Source organism: Pempheris klunzingeri, chromosome 11, assembly GCF_042242105.1.
Source record: "Pempheris klunzingeri isolate RE-2024b chromosome 11, fPemKlu1.hap1, whole genome shotgun sequence".
Classification (NCBI taxonomy): Eukaryota; Metazoa; Chordata; class Actinopteri; order Acropomatiformes; family Pempheridae; genus Pempheris; species Pempheris klunzingeri.
In genome coordinates this window covers 16,853,250-16,871,543 of record NC_092022.1, presented here as the reverse complement: position 1 = coordinate 16,871,543, position 18,294 = coordinate 16,853,250, and the positions used below count along the sequence as shown (strand labels likewise).

Genomic DNA, 18,294 nt, shown 5'->3' with positions numbered 1-18,294 from the left:
ACACAGACTGATTCCTTTCTAAACTGGCCCTGAGACAGTATGACTGTGAAACCGTGCCCCCTGCACTCACCATGTGTTCACCATCTTTGTGGCATCCCGGTCTGGGTTCCCTGGGGTGCCCTAATCACAGATGGCCCATAGGTCCTTTCATCGGCAAGCTGCAGTTGACACCGTCCGAGAACAAAATAGCTTTATCAACATCCCGGCCAATATGTCCTGATGGGTTCAGCATATATTCTTTCCATAAGAAAAGCAGCAGCAGACCATTTTAGCTAGAAAACGGAATCACAAACCCATGTTATGTTCCTGCTTTGAGGCCAATTTCACTTTCATCCCACCCGTCTGACTGTACAGTTTAGTCTACTTTTGTGAAAAGGGCATTTTCTCCATCTAACAAATAACACAAATACAGTTTCAGTGAAGATGAGGGCAGGGCTTTGTCATTGTGGAGCCTTTTAAGGTGCTCCACCCCACATGCTACAGTATCACTGTATTTCTCTAAGGCTGGGATAATAAGGTGATACATCTCTTAATCAATTCAAAATGATGCACTGCAGATTGTAATATTTTCCCCCGCTTTGGATTAAAGGTTGTGGGCTGCAGAATGAAGAGCACAGGAAATAATATTTGCTATATCAAAGCTTTGCAGCCAAAGCCACCTTAAGACTGACATGAGTGCATCTTTCCCACTTATTGATCTGACTGAGCACTCAGGCCTGTTAGCTGAGATGGCTGCTGCTTTCATGGACTGTTGTCTCTATCAGTCCTCTTGTCTTCAAAATATGACGCAATCAGGACTCCTTTAACAAGAAGGGTCTGCATCAGGGTTATACAGGAATAAGTGTGTGAAATCACCAGTCAGAAACACATGGACAACATAGTTTGATTGCTTTATTCATAGATTGCTTGAGGTCTGTTTAAACTCACATTTAAAATATTCTTTGTTTTTGGATTTCTTTTATAAGTTTGACTTTGCTGCATTCACGTACACACATAATGGCCTATCAGTTGCCATGTCAGGTGTTTTTATGAAGTGCAAAAACTGTTTTAAAAAATTATTTTACAGCGTTTTTACATATATATCTGTCATTTATTCGTTTATTATTCATCACAAGACTGTTCTCATCCATGATAATGGCCTTACAATTGACAGTTCCTTTTGTTAATTGTGATGTTGCCTCATTGCTCAGAGTCAAAGACTGATGTACTTTAATCAGTTTCTCACTTTTTACTTCAAATGTATATACTCATTACCATCCGCCTGGTGCATTTTAACCACTAACTGTAGCAGCAGAACAAGATAGACATCATTACACAGGTTATTGCTTCTACGTCATGTCTGAAGCACTGCCATTGATTTAATCAGATAAAAGTGTAGATGTATCAGAAAGGTTAGCAGAAATACAGAAAGAGGAAAGAGATTAGAGAGAGCACTTTGCAGCACACAACATCACGAGTACGCTCTTGAAATTGCCATCAGAAACGTATACAGTAATACTACTAATGATTTATGTCAAGCAATTTCCCATGAATGAAATGAGTCCTGCCAGCACTTAATGATGATCACATGAAACCATTTCAAGTTTCCTGTCATAACAATACTCTGCATAGGCTCTGTACGGACTGTGGCAACAGGTTTCTTGAAAAGGACAATACAGAATCAATCTATCTTTATTCACTTTATCTATCCTGCGGCTCTGATGTATCATTTTTTCTTCATGTGTGGAAACTCTAGTATGGATTACTATCGTTGATAATGTCACTGGTTTTAGTCGTAGTAGCATAAGTAAGTGTAAGTACACTGCTGTGAGTATATTCCGTAATGTTAGTGATTTTAAGAGGTTTTTAATGATAAAAATGAGAGGGGTAAAATAAGGCCAGCCGATTTATGGAGAGGGGACCTTTCTGTGTCCCTGACTGGCTGATTCGTAGAGGCGGTGTCCACTCATCCCGGCGTGTGATTGGCTGCTCGCAGAGTTTGTGGCCAATGATCGTGCAGGTTTTTACTGGATACTGTGAATGACAATTCAGGAACTCCTGCTCACACCGCATGTAGCGCAAAGAAGGAGGCGTAAACACTGACACCGCTAGGTAGCCAGCAAGGTAAGCAATAAAACTGCACCAGGAATGTAATCTAACCAGCCGAGGCTGTGTGTCTGTAAAGTGTGCAACTATCGTGTGTTAAAGGTGATATCAGCGGAAAAAAATGTGCGTTTATGTGCTTTTTTTTTTGGTAAAACCCCGCACTGGTTTGTTCTGGTCTCACTAATGGAGCACCAGGACCTCAGTCCGGCCTGCTAACGGCAGCTCGTCACAACGACTTTGGTTCGTGCGCCCTAGCGCGGGAAATTTTGTTTTTATCGTATATTCACTCGAAAACCCGTGAGAAACCATCTACGGCGAACATTTATCGCGCCAAGTGTTGGATCGACGCTTTCCTGGTGGCGCAAGCAGGTCGATCGTCGACTGAACCGAGCTTCTTGGTCGTGGTCGTGAGGTGGTCTGTTAGCATCGTGTGCTAGCGAGCGAGCTAGCTAGCAGCTTCTCGCGAGTGCGCAGGAAAATCAACGTGACTAGGCCAGCGTTAGCGTAGCCTCAACCTTTGGCATTTGACGTTGTTTTGCTAACGCTAAAACACTTCGGAATCACGTTGTCTGGTTTATTCACTCGGTATAATTGGCCCGCAGACGCATTTAAAACGCGCCCATGTGTTTAATTCGCTGCTGGACGTCGGGGTTGCTAAATTAGCAGGTGATGATCACAACACGATGTGATGTGACTGTCCTCTGAAGCTAGCTCCCCCTGTTAGCATAACGGGACAAACCCACGGCATGCTCTCATGGCCGTGTCTGTAGTAGTCAGTGGCGTGCGGCTCTACATCGGATCAAGTTGTTGAAAGTAATGTGAAATCAGCAGTGGGAACGAGCTCTGACGCTACGGGAGAAATATACTTTCATCAGATATTTCGTGAACATTTATTACGCAAGTCGAGATATAAGTTGAGGCTCGACGTGTCAACGAGGCAACAAGTTAGCCCATGTAGCGTTATACAAAGGTAATTTAAACCCAGCTGCTCGGTTTTATACTCTCACGTCGTCTTTTTGATAGCTATTGCGTGGAGTTTGATTACTCATTAACTCACACTCTTCCTGACTTGATGTCTTTAGCACCGTCAGCAAACAGAAGTTTGGCCTATGGCGATCACAACATGATTCCAATGGGGAATTCGTGTAAGTTAGCTGAGTAGATAGTTGTAGTCTGATGGCCAATTATTATAGATTCCGCTGCTGAAAAATACCCTCTGATTGTAGATTAGATCCCCTGGTAGTTATGCTAAAATTACTCTGGTTTGTGTCCTGTGAAATGTTGTCATATTTGACTCGAACACAAAGAATTGTGCTAAAATCACTGTAATCTGAAACAGAGCTCTCTAATACATGAAGCACTCTGGCAGCTCAGAGCTTGCACTGATTTGACAGACTTGCTAAAATCTGGTCATTACATTATTTCTATGATCAGGTCATTCTTAATGTCATCTTGTGCACACTAGCCACGTGTAAAATCATCACATTGCCCACAGCAGCTGTGCATTTAATGCTGTGCACTGCATTGATTAAAAACACTAGATTTATTGGTTTCATGCCACACTTTACAACACATGTTGAAAAGCTAAAGCGCATTATGTCAGTGTGTTTGTAAGTAGTCTAAACAGATTTAGCTACCAGCGATAAAAGCAGTGTGGCATGTTGATGCTTTTAGGTTTAAACATCATACTAAGCAGCTTAATTGTTTGACTAGAGCCTGTTTTCTGAGCTTCATTCGAGCCAGAAAGTACAAAATGAAAACAATTTAAAGTGGCATCCATATCCTCTCAATAATTGCTTGTGAAAGGTATTGTGGTAATGTGCAACTGCATAATTGGCTAACAAAAAAATTGCAGGTTTTTCTTAGCAGTCACATTTGCCACCACATGATGTTTGAGCTCAATAGTGTGTGTAGAGATCTTCTTTTGATTGATTGTCTTGTTTTTTTTTTTTTGTTTAGGTAATGGATCTGAGCAGCAACAGCGAGTGCTTTGGATGTGGCCGTTCGGGGCATTGGATCAAACATTGCCCTAATGCCGGCGGTTCTCGTGGACGCGGCAGGGGTCGGGGACGAGGCAAGGGTACTATATATTATTCAGGCCGCACGCAGTATAGAACAAGTACCACAATAACCTGTATTTCAAGTTATTCCTGTTCTTAAACTGAACTCTGCATGTGTTACTCACTTGTAGCTGTAGATTTGGGTTACAGACAGATATCAGCAAAACATTCCTACTGGAACATGTATAAATTTGAGGAGAAACACCTGGGGAGTTAAAGCCGTGTTTCAGACTCTGTAATCTTTATCTATGCGTGCCATTCTGTCTCATTACAGAGCTGTTCTGTTATCGGTGTGGAGACCAAGGACACATGGCCAGGGACTGTGACCAAACTGAGGATGGTGTGCATTGCAGCTCTATTTCTTCCATTTTGTGTGTAGTTCGTTGGTGTGAATGTGGGATTTTCTTGCTGCACAATTACAGAAGCAACTGCAACATTTTGATTTCCATGACAAAGTGATATTAAAGAGTTTTTGTTTTTTCTCCTATCCTGGCCCAGCGTGCTACAACTGCCACAGGAGTGGGCACATTTCCCGGGACTGCAAGGAGCCCAAAAAGGAGAGGGAGCAGCTGTGCTACACCTGCGGCAAAGCTGGTCACATGGCCCGTGACTGTGATCATGCCAACGAGCAGAAGTGCTACTCCTGCGGTGGGTTTGGCCACATCCAGAAACTTTGCGATAAGGTGAAATGTTACAGGTGAGAGTTTACTTGTCGTCCTGCGTTGGTAATGACACCCCCCTCCCAGTTTTTGACGATGTTTGAAATATTTAAAAATCCTGTCTTTATAGCATTAAAGTGGCTTTTTTGCGCTCCAGGTTTAATTTCCACCTATTGTCTCTGACTCTAACTTTTGTCTCCGTCAGGTGTGGTGAGATCGGTCACGTTGCTGTGCATTGCGCTAAAACCAACGAGACTAACTGCTACAACTGCGGAAAGGCAGGCCACCTGGCAAAAGAGTGCACCATTGAAGCCACCGCATAATCAGTGCCCTCTGTTGCCCCTCCTTTTTTCAGATTGATGGTTGGTTGTATTATTTTCTCTGAATCCTCTTCACTGGCCAAAGGTTGGCTAACAGAGGCTAGTCCCAGGCCAGTGAGCCTCTCGACATGTAATACAATGAAAGGGGTGAAAAAAAAATCTTTCTGCATTCAATACAAAAATGTTTTAGTTTGGTAGCGGTGTTATGTATAATGCTTTGTTAAAGAACCCCCCTTTCCAAGCCACTGGTGATCAGAGATGAATAAATGGGACTAAACACATGGGAATCTATAGGACCTCTGAGCTTGTGGAAGTGAGCCTCAGTAAAATGAGATAGAAGAAGGGAGTAAATGGAAACCGAACTTCCATGTATGGTTATTTTGGTTTGTTTTAGTTGGATATGAGTTGGCCAAGAGAGTATGACATGGAAACAGTTCATAACATGATGCATTTCAGCCCTACAAGCAGCTAAGTGGGCGATAACAAACCACATGTTATATTGTTAAGATATAAAAATTTTGGAGGTATTAAAAGAAACACGTTCTTTTATAGAAATCTGTTTACAATTTAAATATCACTTGGTAGTCCAAGGTAGACATTTCCTTTTAAAATGGCTTTGGAATTTTTTTTTTTTTACCTTGGCGAAATTTAACATCAAGAACAGTTGTCAGAACAGCAGAATTAGGAGTTATTTGGGAATGAAAAATGTTTTCACAGAAATCAAAATGTTATTTTTGTACAATATCACTTAGACTACTGTATAAATACCATTTGCTTGTACTCAGTTTTTAAGTCGGAAGGAAAGTGCAACTGAAGTCCTAGAAAATAGAAATGTAATTTTAAACTATCAATAAAGCTGGAGGAGCACGGGGAGAACTTTGGTCTGATTTCAGTGATGAGCACGTGTGTGTGTGTGTGTGTGTGTGTGTGTGTGTGTATATATATATAGGCTTTAATGCTTGGTGTTTTAAGATGCCTTCCCTTACAGATGTTGGTCCATTCTCAAGTAATCTGTCTGGTTTCTTAAGAGAGGTCTTATTGCTTACTCAACTCAGGAGCCTGTATGATGATTTTATGTCCTCAAAGAAGCTCAAATGCAGGATAACCTGCCAGAAAAACACTTACCCTGGTCTGTAGGTTAACCGTATCCAAAGTGGAGCTCTTTGTTTGGTCCACTGGCATTTTTTCCTCTGGCCGTGTGTGTGTGTGTGCCCTTTTATTACTGTACCGTAGCAGGGCTCGTGCAGCGCCAGACCCCTACAATTCAACCGCATTTATCCTGAACAATGTGCATCCATTATATTTGTGCATCCACTCTTTCTATTTAAAGGGTGGCTTTTATTCGCAGAGCATGTTGGGTAAAACTGGGAAGGGGATTCTGCTGTTCACAACACAGTCAGATTTTCATTGTCAAAATATTGGGACAGAACTGCAGCACGTGACACCAGTGGGTGAACCAGACTGGGAAATGTGTCCTAAAGGTAAAGTCGAGGAGTGAAATGGAGAATTTATCTTAAGATTCATGTCGGGATCCATGTTGTGCCTTTATACTGCAAATGCACGACCCCCCCGCGCCCCCCGCCCCCCCCCCCCCAAACACCATCACCCTCCCAGGAAAATCTTCCACATGTACTCATAAAGATCAAGTGACTAGACACGCTGCAGATCAGTGATGGTGGTCGACTGGCTCCGTGTGTTTCTGCAGCCGTGTCTTGTGATCCACGGTGCGTGGAAGAAACGCCAGGCTCCACCTCGGTGTCTAAAATGGCAGCGGGGGTTGCAGTGCAGATGCAGCTCCACGGCTCCTTCCGGCAGAGATGCAGCCACGGACCCTCCTCCTCCTCATGCGTCGTCATCGGGTCTCGCCCAGTCAAATTATAGGCGAGGAAACATCTGAGAAAAAAACAAGCCGAGCAGCCAGCGCGGCCGGAGCGAGCCGGCTTCATGCTTCAGGCGGGCTCCTTCTGATTTATTTCTTTTTCCTTTTAACCCGGTGATAGATGAAGGAGATGAGGGGACTCCTGCGGTTTTACCGGGGCCTGAGCACCCTGAGTAACCGCCAAGCCAGACCCAAAGCCGGGATTGTCGGTTCTCGGTGCGGGTTTTGCGGAACTCAGTCTAATAGCAAGGTACGGCTCGGGCAAACATTACGTCGTTGACAAGGCGATACTTTGCAGTTGTTTCACGTTTTTCGCTACAATGTGTCGAATCGACGTTGCATCCAGTGTTGCATGCAACTTTCTCAGATGTGGATGCGCTGGCGGGGATGAAACAACAGGGGGATCTGACATCAGGGACGACAGCAGATGTAGCTCACTGTGTTCTCCCTCTGGAGAAAAACAAATCGCAGATACACTGTGTTCCTGATTTGTTTTTTCCAGCCCCAGAGACAGAAAAAAACAACACAGAGAAAAAGCACAAAGGACCATTGCCATACATGTTTGGATTGCTGTAGGATAATCTGTGATATGTTAACCACGTAATCAAACCCCCCTTATGTGCTGCTGTGTCACCATAGGACTCCCAGTATGGATTCTCTGTGGCTGCCCCGTATGTTGCCAAAATAATAAAGGACCCATTGTGTCATACTGCACAGTCAGCTCTGTCACTATTGTCATTACACTGTTTTTTTTTTTTTCATGTGTGGAAACAGTATTAACAGATATAATATGTACTATAAAGTAAAGTTCAGTGATCTGACATGGTGAATCATCCTTTGGATTGTCACTGTTATTAAATTCCCCTGTTTGCTCATTGTTCTACTATCAGCTCCTTTAAAGCCCATTAGATATTTACAGAATCACCATTTCACCCCAGTTTTGATCACTTTTACCAGGCATGTCTCATACCAGTCACCCTTCTTTATCCACGTTATGCTGCTTATTTTTCGACACTTTTTGATTTCTTGCTTGCAGTCTGACAGATTAACCTGTGTTCGTCCTTCTCTTCCACAGTCTCATCCAAGCTTTGGGCTGCTGGTCGACATCGATGGCGTGCTTGTCCGGGGAAGGATGCCAATCCCGGCTGCAAAAAAGTCGTTTGAGAAGTTGGTCGACTCTCAGGGACAATTTGTGGTGCCAGTTGTTTTCGTCACAAATGCAGGGAATTGCCTCCGACAAACAAAAGCGGACCAGCTCTCTCACATCCTGGGAGTGCCTGTGAGTTAAATCAATCTTTTTTATTTTTGGATTAATCTGGTGTCCCATGCCACCTCTGCTATTAACCTCTCCTAACACTTGCTCTATATCCAGATTACACAAGATCAAGTCATCATGTCCCATAGTCCCCTGAGGATGCTTAAGAAGTTTCACGACAAGTGTGTGCTGGTGTCGGGACAGGGACCAGTCCTGGAAATCGCTAAAAAGTATCCTAGAAATCTTGCTTTGTTCTGTTTGTGATCCATTTAGATTATTTTTGCATAATGCTGTTCATTTGTCCTTAACGCTCTGCCGTCAGTTTGGGCTTTAAGAACGTTGTCAGTATTGATATGCTGAGGGAGTCGTTCCCACTGCTGGACATGGTGGATCACAACAGGAGACCCAAACTGCCGGTGAGATATTGAAATCTGGAGCAGAAAAGAAGTAACAGAGACATTAAACTGTTCTTTAGTCACAGCGCATGTTTAGTTTCTCTTCTTTCTTTTCAGTCCAATCCTGTTGTCAACCTTCCCAAGGTTGAGGGTAAGAACGCGAACCTCTTATTTCATCTCAAAGGCTTATCGGCTGTCATACTTTGACAGGCGTTTGATATTATTGGCGCCACAGGGATTTTATGTTAATCTTTTAATTCCACATACAGCTGTGATTCTGTTCGGGGAGCCTATTCGATGGGAGACCAACCTGCAGCTGATAATAGATGTTTTGTTGACCAACGGGAACCTCAGCGGTACTCACCAAACCCAAAAGACGCCTCACCTCCCCCTGCTGGCCTGCAACATGGACCTCATGTGGATGGCTGAGGCACACTCTCCACGGTAACCTTTTGTTTCATTTGTGGACATCAGCAACTAAAGCACTGTCCTTGAAGCGGCCAGATGTACAGTAAATGTATTCCTTTGTCTTCCTCTATCTCATTTTGCCTCAGGTTTGGCCATGGGACATTTCTCGTGTGTCTAGAGAACATCTATAAGAAGATAACGGGCGAAGACCTGAAGTACGATGCTCTCATGGGAAAACCCAGTGAACTGACCTACCATTTTGCAGAGTACCTCATCAGAAACCAGACCATGCAGAGGCAATGGAAACTTCCCATTACTTCTCTTTATGCTATAGGGTAAGTTTTTTCCCCCAACAGGAACAGCAAAAGAAACATCATGTGAAAATACAGAACTCTTCACTTTTAACTGGCCACAAGCATGCTAGTGGACATATCACACCGTCGATTTCAGAGTTTGCATGTTTCACTTCAACTTTTTATCACGAGTATCACGTGTGTTTGTGTTCCAGCACTGCGTTGGAGCAGCAGAAAATAAACACATTTTTGCACATATGAGCTGAGTAATCTCTTTCCTTCGGCACTCTTAGGGATAACCTCATGACCGACATCTACGGCGGCAATCTGTACAACCGCTACCTGGAGGAGAGAGTTGCGAGAAAGAACCCCAAAGCCATTGCCAAGATGGTGGCCGCCACAGGGTCCACCACCGCGGTGCCCCAGGAGGAGGAGATCGACAACCCGTGGGAGAGCGAGCTCGCGCTGCCCTCTGCCACTTCCTGTAAGTCTGTCCTAGTCTGCACGGGGGTCTACAACCCCAACGCAGAGGTGCCGTCTGATGCAAATCACTGCATCAAAGAGACTGTGTTCCACGGGCACCGGGACTTCAGATTCGACCCTGCGCTGGTGGAGCCCAGCTACATTGTGCAGGATGTGGCAGAAGCTGTCGACCTTATCTTTGAGCAGGAAAAGTTTGTGACTCAGTAGAGGTTTGAGCCAATAGGTGTTTTTTTTTTTTTTTCTGGTCATGGAGGTCCTAGTTGGGTGGGAGGGGTTTGGGTTTGTGTTTACCACTTAATGCATAAACCTATAGGAGCCTAACACTGTGGACGCTGTTGAACCACCTGACAGGGAGGGCATTGACAAAATATGGGTCATCTTTTAAACTTTCAACATTGAGATAAACTTAGGAGAAAATTAATCATGTAACTGTTACTGTCAACCGCTCTTTTGTATTGGTTTAGTGATAGTCGTCAGTTACCTGTTATCATTAAGGAAAGGTGTAAGAACTGCCTTATTTGACCCTACTAAGTATTTTTTTAGATGATAGTAATGTTTTAGATAATTACAAATCCTGAAATCACCCTATATTTATTATAAGAGTTTACCAGTGTTTTTAAGAAGCATATTCAGATTATATTTGACCTTTATTCTCAAGGTGACCTTTTCTTAATGCATTTTTAGTCATTTGTTTACCCATTTATCCTGGAAAATCTATGCATGAGAGTAATACTTGTACTGTAAAAACAACTGTTTGGTGTGTTATGTGATATTGTCCTCTGATAGTGTCGTCTGTCTAACTTTTTGTCTAGTTGTGAGAGCCTTGACCAGTATTTGCACAGATCAGAGACTTTCATCTGTTTAATGTTACATTTCTTCCTGCCATAACCATAACTGTTTGTTATAACATAGAAATTCATTTTAATGCTTTAAGACATTTATTTAGATACAAGTACGAAGCCTGTCAAAAGCTTTTACCCCTCATCTTTGACCATTTGTAGTAATCCACTCATTGTAAATACCATAACTTCAGAAAATATAAGGAATGGTTACACACACATTGCAAACTGTTTGTGTGTTTTTTTTCAATGAAGAATGTTCCACAACTTATCAGCACAGGCCAAGATAATGGATACTCTAATTGGGCACCTAACAGACGGCATAGTTTAGCTGTTTTAGGTTTTTATGTAAGGTTCTTTTAAGCACCGTCTCTGTGCTTTTAAACATAAGTGCTCAACTAGCATAGTCAGAGCATCTAGTCATCTCAAATGAGGGCTCAGTCACTTCCATTTATAAGTCAAAATTGTTTTTAAAAGTCTTCTATTTTTTTGTTAGTGGATCTGTAATGAGCACTTTATTAACGCTTTATTTCTTGAGCTTTGAACAAAAATGCTAAAATATAGCATGTTAAGACTTACCGTGTACAACATCAAACACTTTTCTTCAAATGGATAATCTACTTTGCATTTATCAGGTGTATTTTATACCTAAATGAGTAACACGTCCCAGAATAGAATTAGGTCACACTGTAAGAAAGCAAAGGCAGTTACCCAGAAGTCTCAGGAGACGTGGCTGTAGCGGTTCAGCATTAAAAACAACTTTATTGCAAAAAAGAAAGACATGATTTGAACTGCCTTGTTACTAACCTCAACTCTATCTGCCACTAGTAGTGTTTTTGTAATTCCACTGTAGTAGAAAAAGAAGGTTAGGTCAGGTAGCCTTTATCTTTATATTATGCTTCTTTTGTATCACATCCAGTACTTGTGGCAGTAATTCCATGTTGATGAGCGGCTTTTCTAGGTCCTCTGTGCAACTGTCCGGACTGAACTCTGACAGCGTAGTGTGCAGCCTCCTCCTGTGTTTGGGCCTCACTGGGCGCAAAGAGTTGGCCTCAAGTCCTGAATGTCTCTCATCTATATACAGAGTGAAGGCGGAGGTTTTGGCTAGTCTCAAGCTCCACAGAAGCAGAACAATGAGGCAGCATAGCATCACTCCCATCATGGTGTTATAAGTCCCATCGGTACAGCTTGTCGGGGCACAAGAAGAAAAGAAGTCATCACTGAGGTCAGCGATGGCTTTCTGAGCCACAGAGCTTGGACTAGCGCAGGTGGGCTCCTTGGAGATGACAGCTCTGTTCCTCAGCAGCCAGATCCTCAGGTATTTGATCTTACAGTCACAGTGGAAGGGGTTCCCAGATAGTGAGACCTTTTTCAGACCAACCAGTCTGTCAAACAGGCCTGGAGGCACTGAGGTGAGCTGGTTGTCTTGCACATGGAGCTCTGTGGTGTCTGAGGGCAGAGGAGGCACCTCCATGAGGTTTAAAGAGCTGCAGTTGACCCGTAGTCCTGGAGGCAGGAGGGCTGAATATAGGCAGGGTTGACCAGTCGTGTGTGCACTTGATGTGGCTAAGAGAAGGAAGACTGCCAGGCTTAAACCAGAGAGCATCCTGTGGGAACAGGAAAGGGTTATCCCCTATTTTCATTTGTCATTTCCAGTTTGTATAATAAGGAGGACAGAGGAAATGGTTTAGAAAATGCTTACAGCACAAGACATTAATATGTTATATCATAAAACCAACATCTATGAGGTGAACAATATTAAATATCTCTGCGCATCATTACATTACAGCAAAATAAAGAAACATATTCAAATAACAAATATAATACAAACCTTTTAGAGTCAAACCAACTTTGAAGTTACTTCTTTTGCTGCTGGTCATCCTCAAAAGCTCATTATACATCCACTGTTACAGTTCAGCGTTGCATTTGAGCTTAGGAGTATCTCCAAAGGTTCTCCTGATATCAAATATCCCTGTTTTGTAACTGACGTGTTATTAAACTCGGAATAATTGAACACCCAGTGCAGAGAAACGTCCGTGTGAGGAACACACCAATAACACTGCATCGTAATGGCGCATTTGACACGAAGGAAATCCATGTGTTTAAAGGAGATAAGGGTTTATCTATTAGAAACAGGCTTTCTGAAGCTCTCCCACACAGTGTTTATGACCAACATCCACTGCAGTGCTGAGGGCACAGGGGGCACTTCACTGCTCTGAGCATGTGCAGCCTTATGTGATTTTGAATTTACCTGTGAGATATTTTGAAAGTCAAACACTGAATGAGCTTGAGGCCAAAGACAAAAATGTTTCTTAATAGAAATTCTGAGCTGCAAAGCAGAGTGGATGTTTACCAAGCACCAGCAATCCAACAAAAACCTCACACTCTTGGAGAAGTGGTTCAAAGCTGAGAGGTAAGTGTGTGAACATCATTTTCACTGTCTGATCCTGTGTGGAACTGCTGTGTGGCAGGTACACTTTTCACCCATAGGTGGTGTGGTGGCACAGATTTTCCTCTTCATTTTACAGCACTTTAATGCGTGCCCTCTAGTGGAAATACTGCAGCATTAGTGGAAAATATTTTTGGAGGCTGGAAGTGGAAGATATGAGAGCCTAAAGATAAGGCACTTCATGTGAAATGCATTATAGAAAAAAAAAAGAAACTGTTTCATTTTCTTTTGATTCCCACCAACAGCTGACTCAATAATATAAAGTATTTTGTGCGGAATGGAAAATACTTTATATACTTTATAACAAAAACAACACGTGTACCATAAGTCATATATTTGTTTATTTTGCGTTCTCAACATTGTCACAGTTGAAGTTTTACAATAACTGGGGTCTTACTGACTCACTACTCACTGTACAAACAGAATGCACATATAAATGAGGCCATTCTTGACTTTTCCTTTTTTTTTTAAAATGTGTCTCACGCCAGACTGAACAGCTTGCAGCAGGATGCGTGTAGGTTTGTCTGTGTGTACATTATGTGGGTGTGTGTTGTGGGGGGAGGGGGAGGGGGGGGTTGCATGTATGAAAAGAGAGCTGGATGTAAATGGCAGCGAACTTTCTAACAGTCTGTTCACAACAGCTGGAGGCAGAGACAATCGATATGTTCACGTATCACCCCTCTCATCCATCTATGGAGGTGATGTATATACATCCTGATCCTAACTGCAGATATCAGAATAGAGTGCTGATCATATACACATTATGTACAGTTCCTTTAACCCCGTCTTGGTCCCTTTACAGCTTCATTAAGATAAACCCTCCTTTCAAGCAGTTCATCAGTTTGCACATCAAAATCCCATATTTACATGATGAAAGCCCTCAGTAACAGAAGTGCAATGTTCTTTATGTTTGTCATTTACACAATGGCTTTGTTGATGAAATGCATGCTGAGCTTCAATAACTACCAGTCAAACATGGAACAACAAGAACACATCAACATCGGGAAATTTCAAATTAATCAAAAAGCACAGGAGGAGTCAAAATTTATAGGCTGATTTTGTTTCCCCATCAGCTCACAGTGAATAGGACACATGACGATCCATGCATTGTTGGGGTACTTTCTCACAAAGAATGACCGTAGACGTTTGAAGCACTACAACACACACCAAAATAAACAGATTCCTTGGTTTTACATCATCCCAAGATTTCAGAATTATAGCAAAAATATGAAATCAATGGAAAGACACATTCAACTGATCATTAATGTCCCATTTGTGATATGTCTGTCATCCGAACCTTCTTGTTAATTCACATGAGGAGAAATGTGTGAGAATAAGCCTGACTTATGGCAATGGTTTTATTTGTGAATGTTAAAATACATTTACAACCTGAATATTGGGACAAACAGTTTACTGTCACTAATTTACACACTAGAATAGACTCTTATTTGTAGAATGTAGAAAGTTATTCTTTACATATAACCAGTTCCTTGTTCAGTTTGCATTTTGTATATTATAATTGCATTTCCTGAAAAAATGAAAGTGTTCTTCCATATGTGCTTATCCAGCAAAATATTTCTGTTCAGCCCAAAGAGAAGCATATTCCTTTTATTAAAATATATACACACATTCCTCTTTCCACTGTGAACTGTGTAAGTAAGTATTTATATATTCTTAAATGAAAAAAAAAGTTGTTGTTTTTTTTCACCTGAATCTCGTCCTGGACAACAAGAGAACAGACTTCCACTCTCAGTACAAGTCTGCATTTTCTGAACATGATTGCACTTAAACTTGCTATGGTAACACTGATTTGTTATACAATGTGCAGAGGATAGCCTCACATTAATAACATTACATGCAAAAATCACTCACTAGACATTCCACTGAACTCCAAGTCTGTACCTCCCATAAGACCACGAGGACAGCCACACATTAATTTACTGAGAAAGACTCTGACAGGGGTCAAAAACAAAAAATAAATAAATAATGACGCAACATGAAAACTGCACAAATTGGAGGGACACCTTATTCTTAATGTACAAAATCAGTACAAAGATATTGCACATATGATAGAAAAAAGATGAAAAAAATACTTTACTATGAAAGAACTGATTTTATTCACTCACCAAACTTTGTTGGTGAATAAGAAAAAAAAAAATCCATAATAAACAAGGCAAAAGAAGATTTCTAAAGTGTTTCTGTTTTTGATTTTAAGAGCCGAGAGAGCAGCTGTCGCATAGTTTAAAGGCAACAGACTTAACATGTTCAACGCGTTCAGTGGGTCCATTTGTAACATGATCTGAGCCTCTGGGTGTATTTAAAACACCTTTTCGCTCTTAATCGTCATTGCTTTTTACAGTTGAAGCAGCCACACCATGAGTAGTAAACGGAGATTAAAAACCAACCAACGAGCCCAGTTTATCATTTGTGAGAGCTGACAGGAAAAGTCTGCTTTGAGGCTTCGGGCTGTGACAGCACAGCGTTTTGAGGCCCGTATGCAACAGCTGCCATCCAGAGGCTCCTTCTGATCCATTTGAAAGGCAAAACTTCCAGAATAGATTATAGGCCGCACTGATAGGGAGTTCACTCCTTTCAGATCTACATCCTGTTACCACAGAGTCAGTATAATACTGATAGAATTCATTTTTGCTGATAATAATAATTGTAAGTATAATCTTACAAATTACTTTACGCACAATATACTGTACATGAAGTCTTGACTAAATAGATAATGCATTAATAATTGGCACATTTATTTATGAGAGCTAGGAGATAACACGTATAGCTGTCATCTACAGTAAATACAGCACTAGAACTACAATGACTGAGACGGTCGACTCAGTTGTTTACCTGTCCTTTGATTTAAGTTAGTGTGAAATGATTATATCTAAGTTCTTCACTACTTATGAGCTCTACAGGAGGCAACAACAAATTGCATTCATATGATGATAGGATCTGCAAACCAAAAGAGTTGAAAGTTGACTTCCGAAAGGCTGTGCACAAGAAATTACGCCATCGTCGTGACAGAGAAAACAGTCAGCCATGTTCTCGTCCTAAGGTCGTCTTTCCTCCTGATTATGTGAAGGTAAGACAGGCTATTGAGGGAATGAAGCTGTGGGAGAGCGGCTTGGTGAGAAAACATTTTTCTCTGCAGCCGTCACGGCCGGCCGGTGTGTGTGGAAAACATAGAGCATCTTCCTGTACAGAACCCCCCACAAAACCCTGACGGGGCCAGGCCTGTGATCAGGCAAACTAGTAAAGGCCCCTGGTGGAAGATTTGAGTCCGATTTCCATCCTGCATATTAGTTGGACCTGGAGGTGAAAAAGGTGACTGCGTGTGATTGGTTTCCATCACAGCAGCAGTAAAACACAGTGGACAGGCCATAGAGTTATGCTGTCAGTCCCTTTGGTGTAAGCAATTGTCCCTCCTTCATTAAGTTCCCTCCTCGCTCCTCCTCTCTGTGTTAGGAGCATCACACTACGGTGCTGATGCCACTGTGTTTGGGTTTGGGTCCGCCAGGTGCCGAACCCGCTTGCTGACTGTGGTGGTGAGGAGCATGCTGGGAGTGTGAGGCGTGATGGGAATGCTGGCTGTAATGGCTGTGCTGCGAATGGGCGTGTTGGTGTGCATGTGAGGCGTAGGCTGGGTGCTGGTGGTATTGCGTATGGGGAGGGGGGTGGTAGTGGTGGTGGTGGTGGTAAGGCGGCGGGTTCTGTGGGACTTGGCAGTACTGGGAGTGGTGACCGTGGAGCTGGGCCTGCACTGTATGTGCTACCTGTGCTGTGTGGTGCAGGTTGGTCGGGTGGGGCTTGTGGGATATGAGAGTGGGGTGACCAGGTTGTGGGAAAGGAGGGTGGCTCTGAGATGACGGTTTGCCTCGCTTGCTGCCGAAGAGCGACCCAAGGATGGAAGTCGATGCTGAGTTAGGGATGGAGGGATGGCCGCGGGGTGCGCCCTCACGTGGCGTGGTGGCTCTCCGGCGTGTGTGTGGACTGCTAATGATGGACCCCTGCAGGCAGGAGAAAAGGTAACAGCATGTCCGTCAGACACCGCAAGCGCTACTGCACCACAGCAACTAAACTACAGCTAACAAGGCACCAGCAGGATGAATTCACACTGTTCTTATTTCAGATAAACAAGTAGCAAAATGTTATAGGGCATGCAAATGAGAAACTAAAAATGTTTTCATGGTAGGCAGCAGCAACGCTAGGAATATTTCAGCGTCAAGATGAAGGGAGCCTATATTCAAAGGAGCTCTGCTGTTAAGGAGCTAACTGGCTTGAAACAGTAAATCTGTAAAAAGAGTAATTGCATAAATACCATTAGGAGCATACATAATGTCATTAACCAGGGTAGAAAAGACAGCATTTCATCTTCATTGCGGTCAGTGTGCCAAATCCTCTAAGAGTCACACATGCAACTTGTTATAATCAATGGAGGCATAGTTTCCACATGCAGAGGATGTGACAGGCAAACTCGTCATCCACACATTAGCATTCAACTAGAAGTCAGAAAGCAGGAGGGACTAAGCTTTTGTGCGCAGACTTCACAACAGGCCTGGCCACTTTCCCCCCCTTTTCTGGGTCCAACACTGCTCACTATCCGGATAGGAATTCTCCAAAAACAAGCTTTTCCTTTGGCACATGCTTCATTTAAGACTGGTGAGAGACCGTATGACGTCTTTGAAAACAGAATGAAATTTTCAGGGTCCCGCACTTCAACCCAACACATGAACTCATGGACACATGAAATGAGGGAAAGATGAATGAATGAAATCCACATCTTTATAAGTCCGTGTGAAGCCCACCAGTAGGTCTGTGACTATGAAGGCTACATTCGTCCCTGAACCTTATGGTATTTAAGAGAAGTTGTGGATAAGGGAAAGAGAAAGACCCGGACAGGGAGAGGGGCTGAAGAAGTGTACAGTTTCCTAGTGTCTCACAGAGCTACCACCCTGCCACAGTGAAGAGGAACCAAATGAAAACCGCTTGGATGTGATTGAATGAAAGACAGAGACAGGCGACAAGGGGAGGGATCAGAGGAGGGATTAGTAGAGTCATGCTTGTTTGAAGATAAAGTGTATATTGGTCATATAACATGACCAAAACAGGAGATCTCTGGCTTCCACAAAGGGGCAGGATCAGAGGCAGGCAACCCATGCATGCACA

General features: G+C 42.8%; 4 protein-coding genes across 9 annotated transcripts in view; 2 read left to right on the top strand and 2 right to left on the bottom strand.

The window, feature by feature from the left end:
• The first annotated feature begins 2,021 nt into the window (after positions 1 to 2,021).
• On the top strand, positions 2,022 to 6,000 carry cnbpa (CCHC-type zinc finger, nucleic acid binding protein a). 4 transcript variants are annotated; one of them, XM_070839805.1, is made up of 5 exons: positions 2,022 to 2,103; positions 4,045 to 4,159; positions 4,420 to 4,485; positions 4,644 to 4,842; positions 5,010 to 6,000. In XM_070839805.1, exons 2-5 carry the CDS (start codon positions 4,048 to 4,050, stop codon positions 5,125 to 5,127), a joined length of 495 nt encoding a protein of 164 aa, XP_070695906.1. In that variant the 5' UTR covers positions 2,022 to 2,103; positions 4,045 to 4,047; the 3' UTR covers positions 5,128 to 6,000. The 4 variants fall into 4 exon arrangements, with proteins under 4 accessions (XP_070695906.1, XP_070695904.1, XP_070695903.1 ...); XM_070839803.1 differs by having other exon boundaries at positions 4,420 to 4,486; positions 4,639 to 4,842; XM_070839802.1 differs by having other exon boundaries at positions 4,045 to 4,165.
• Positions 6,001 to 7,099: 1,099 nt separating this feature from the next.
• Positions 7,100 to 10,885, top strand: LOC139210306 (haloacid dehalogenase-like hydrolase domain-containing 5). The gene is made up of 8 exons (XM_070840326.1): positions 7,100 to 7,253; positions 8,079 to 8,282; positions 8,376 to 8,488; positions 8,581 to 8,674; positions 8,771 to 8,804; positions 8,923 to 9,097; positions 9,208 to 9,396; positions 9,648 to 10,885. Exons 1-8 carry the CDS (start codon positions 7,125 to 7,127, stop codon positions 10,042 to 10,044), a joined length of 1,335 nt encoding a protein of 444 aa, XP_070696427.1. The 5' UTR covers positions 7,100 to 7,124; the 3' UTR covers positions 10,045 to 10,885.
• A 533-nt stretch (positions 10,886 to 11,418) lies between these two features.
• Positions 11,419 to 12,676, bottom strand: gp9 (glycoprotein IX platelet). The gene is made up of 2 exons (XM_070840327.1): positions 12,508 to 12,676; positions 11,419 to 12,283 (listed from the first exon to the last, which is right to left on the bottom strand). Exon 2 carries the CDS (start codon positions 12,280 to 12,282, stop codon positions 11,548 to 11,550), a length of 735 nt encoding a protein of 244 aa, XP_070696428.1. The 5' UTR covers position 12,283; positions 12,508 to 12,676; the 3' UTR covers positions 11,419 to 11,547.
• Positions 12,677 to 13,444: 768 nt separating this feature from the next.
• Positions 13,445 to 18,294, bottom strand: part of iqsec1a (IQ motif and Sec7 domain ArfGEF 1a) — a 90,095-nt gene continuing 85,245 nt past the window's right edge. For 2 of the 3 annotated variants that reach the window (XM_070838829.1, XM_070838830.1), the window contains one exon: positions 13,445 to 17,135. In XM_070838829.1, the coding sequence (XP_070694930.1) occupies positions 16,599 to 17,135 (537 nt within the window). In that variant the 3' untranslated portion in view covers positions 13,445 to 16,598. The remainder of the gene's footprint in view (positions 17,136 to 18,294) is intronic. The other variant, XM_070838832.1, reaches the window with a different exon arrangement.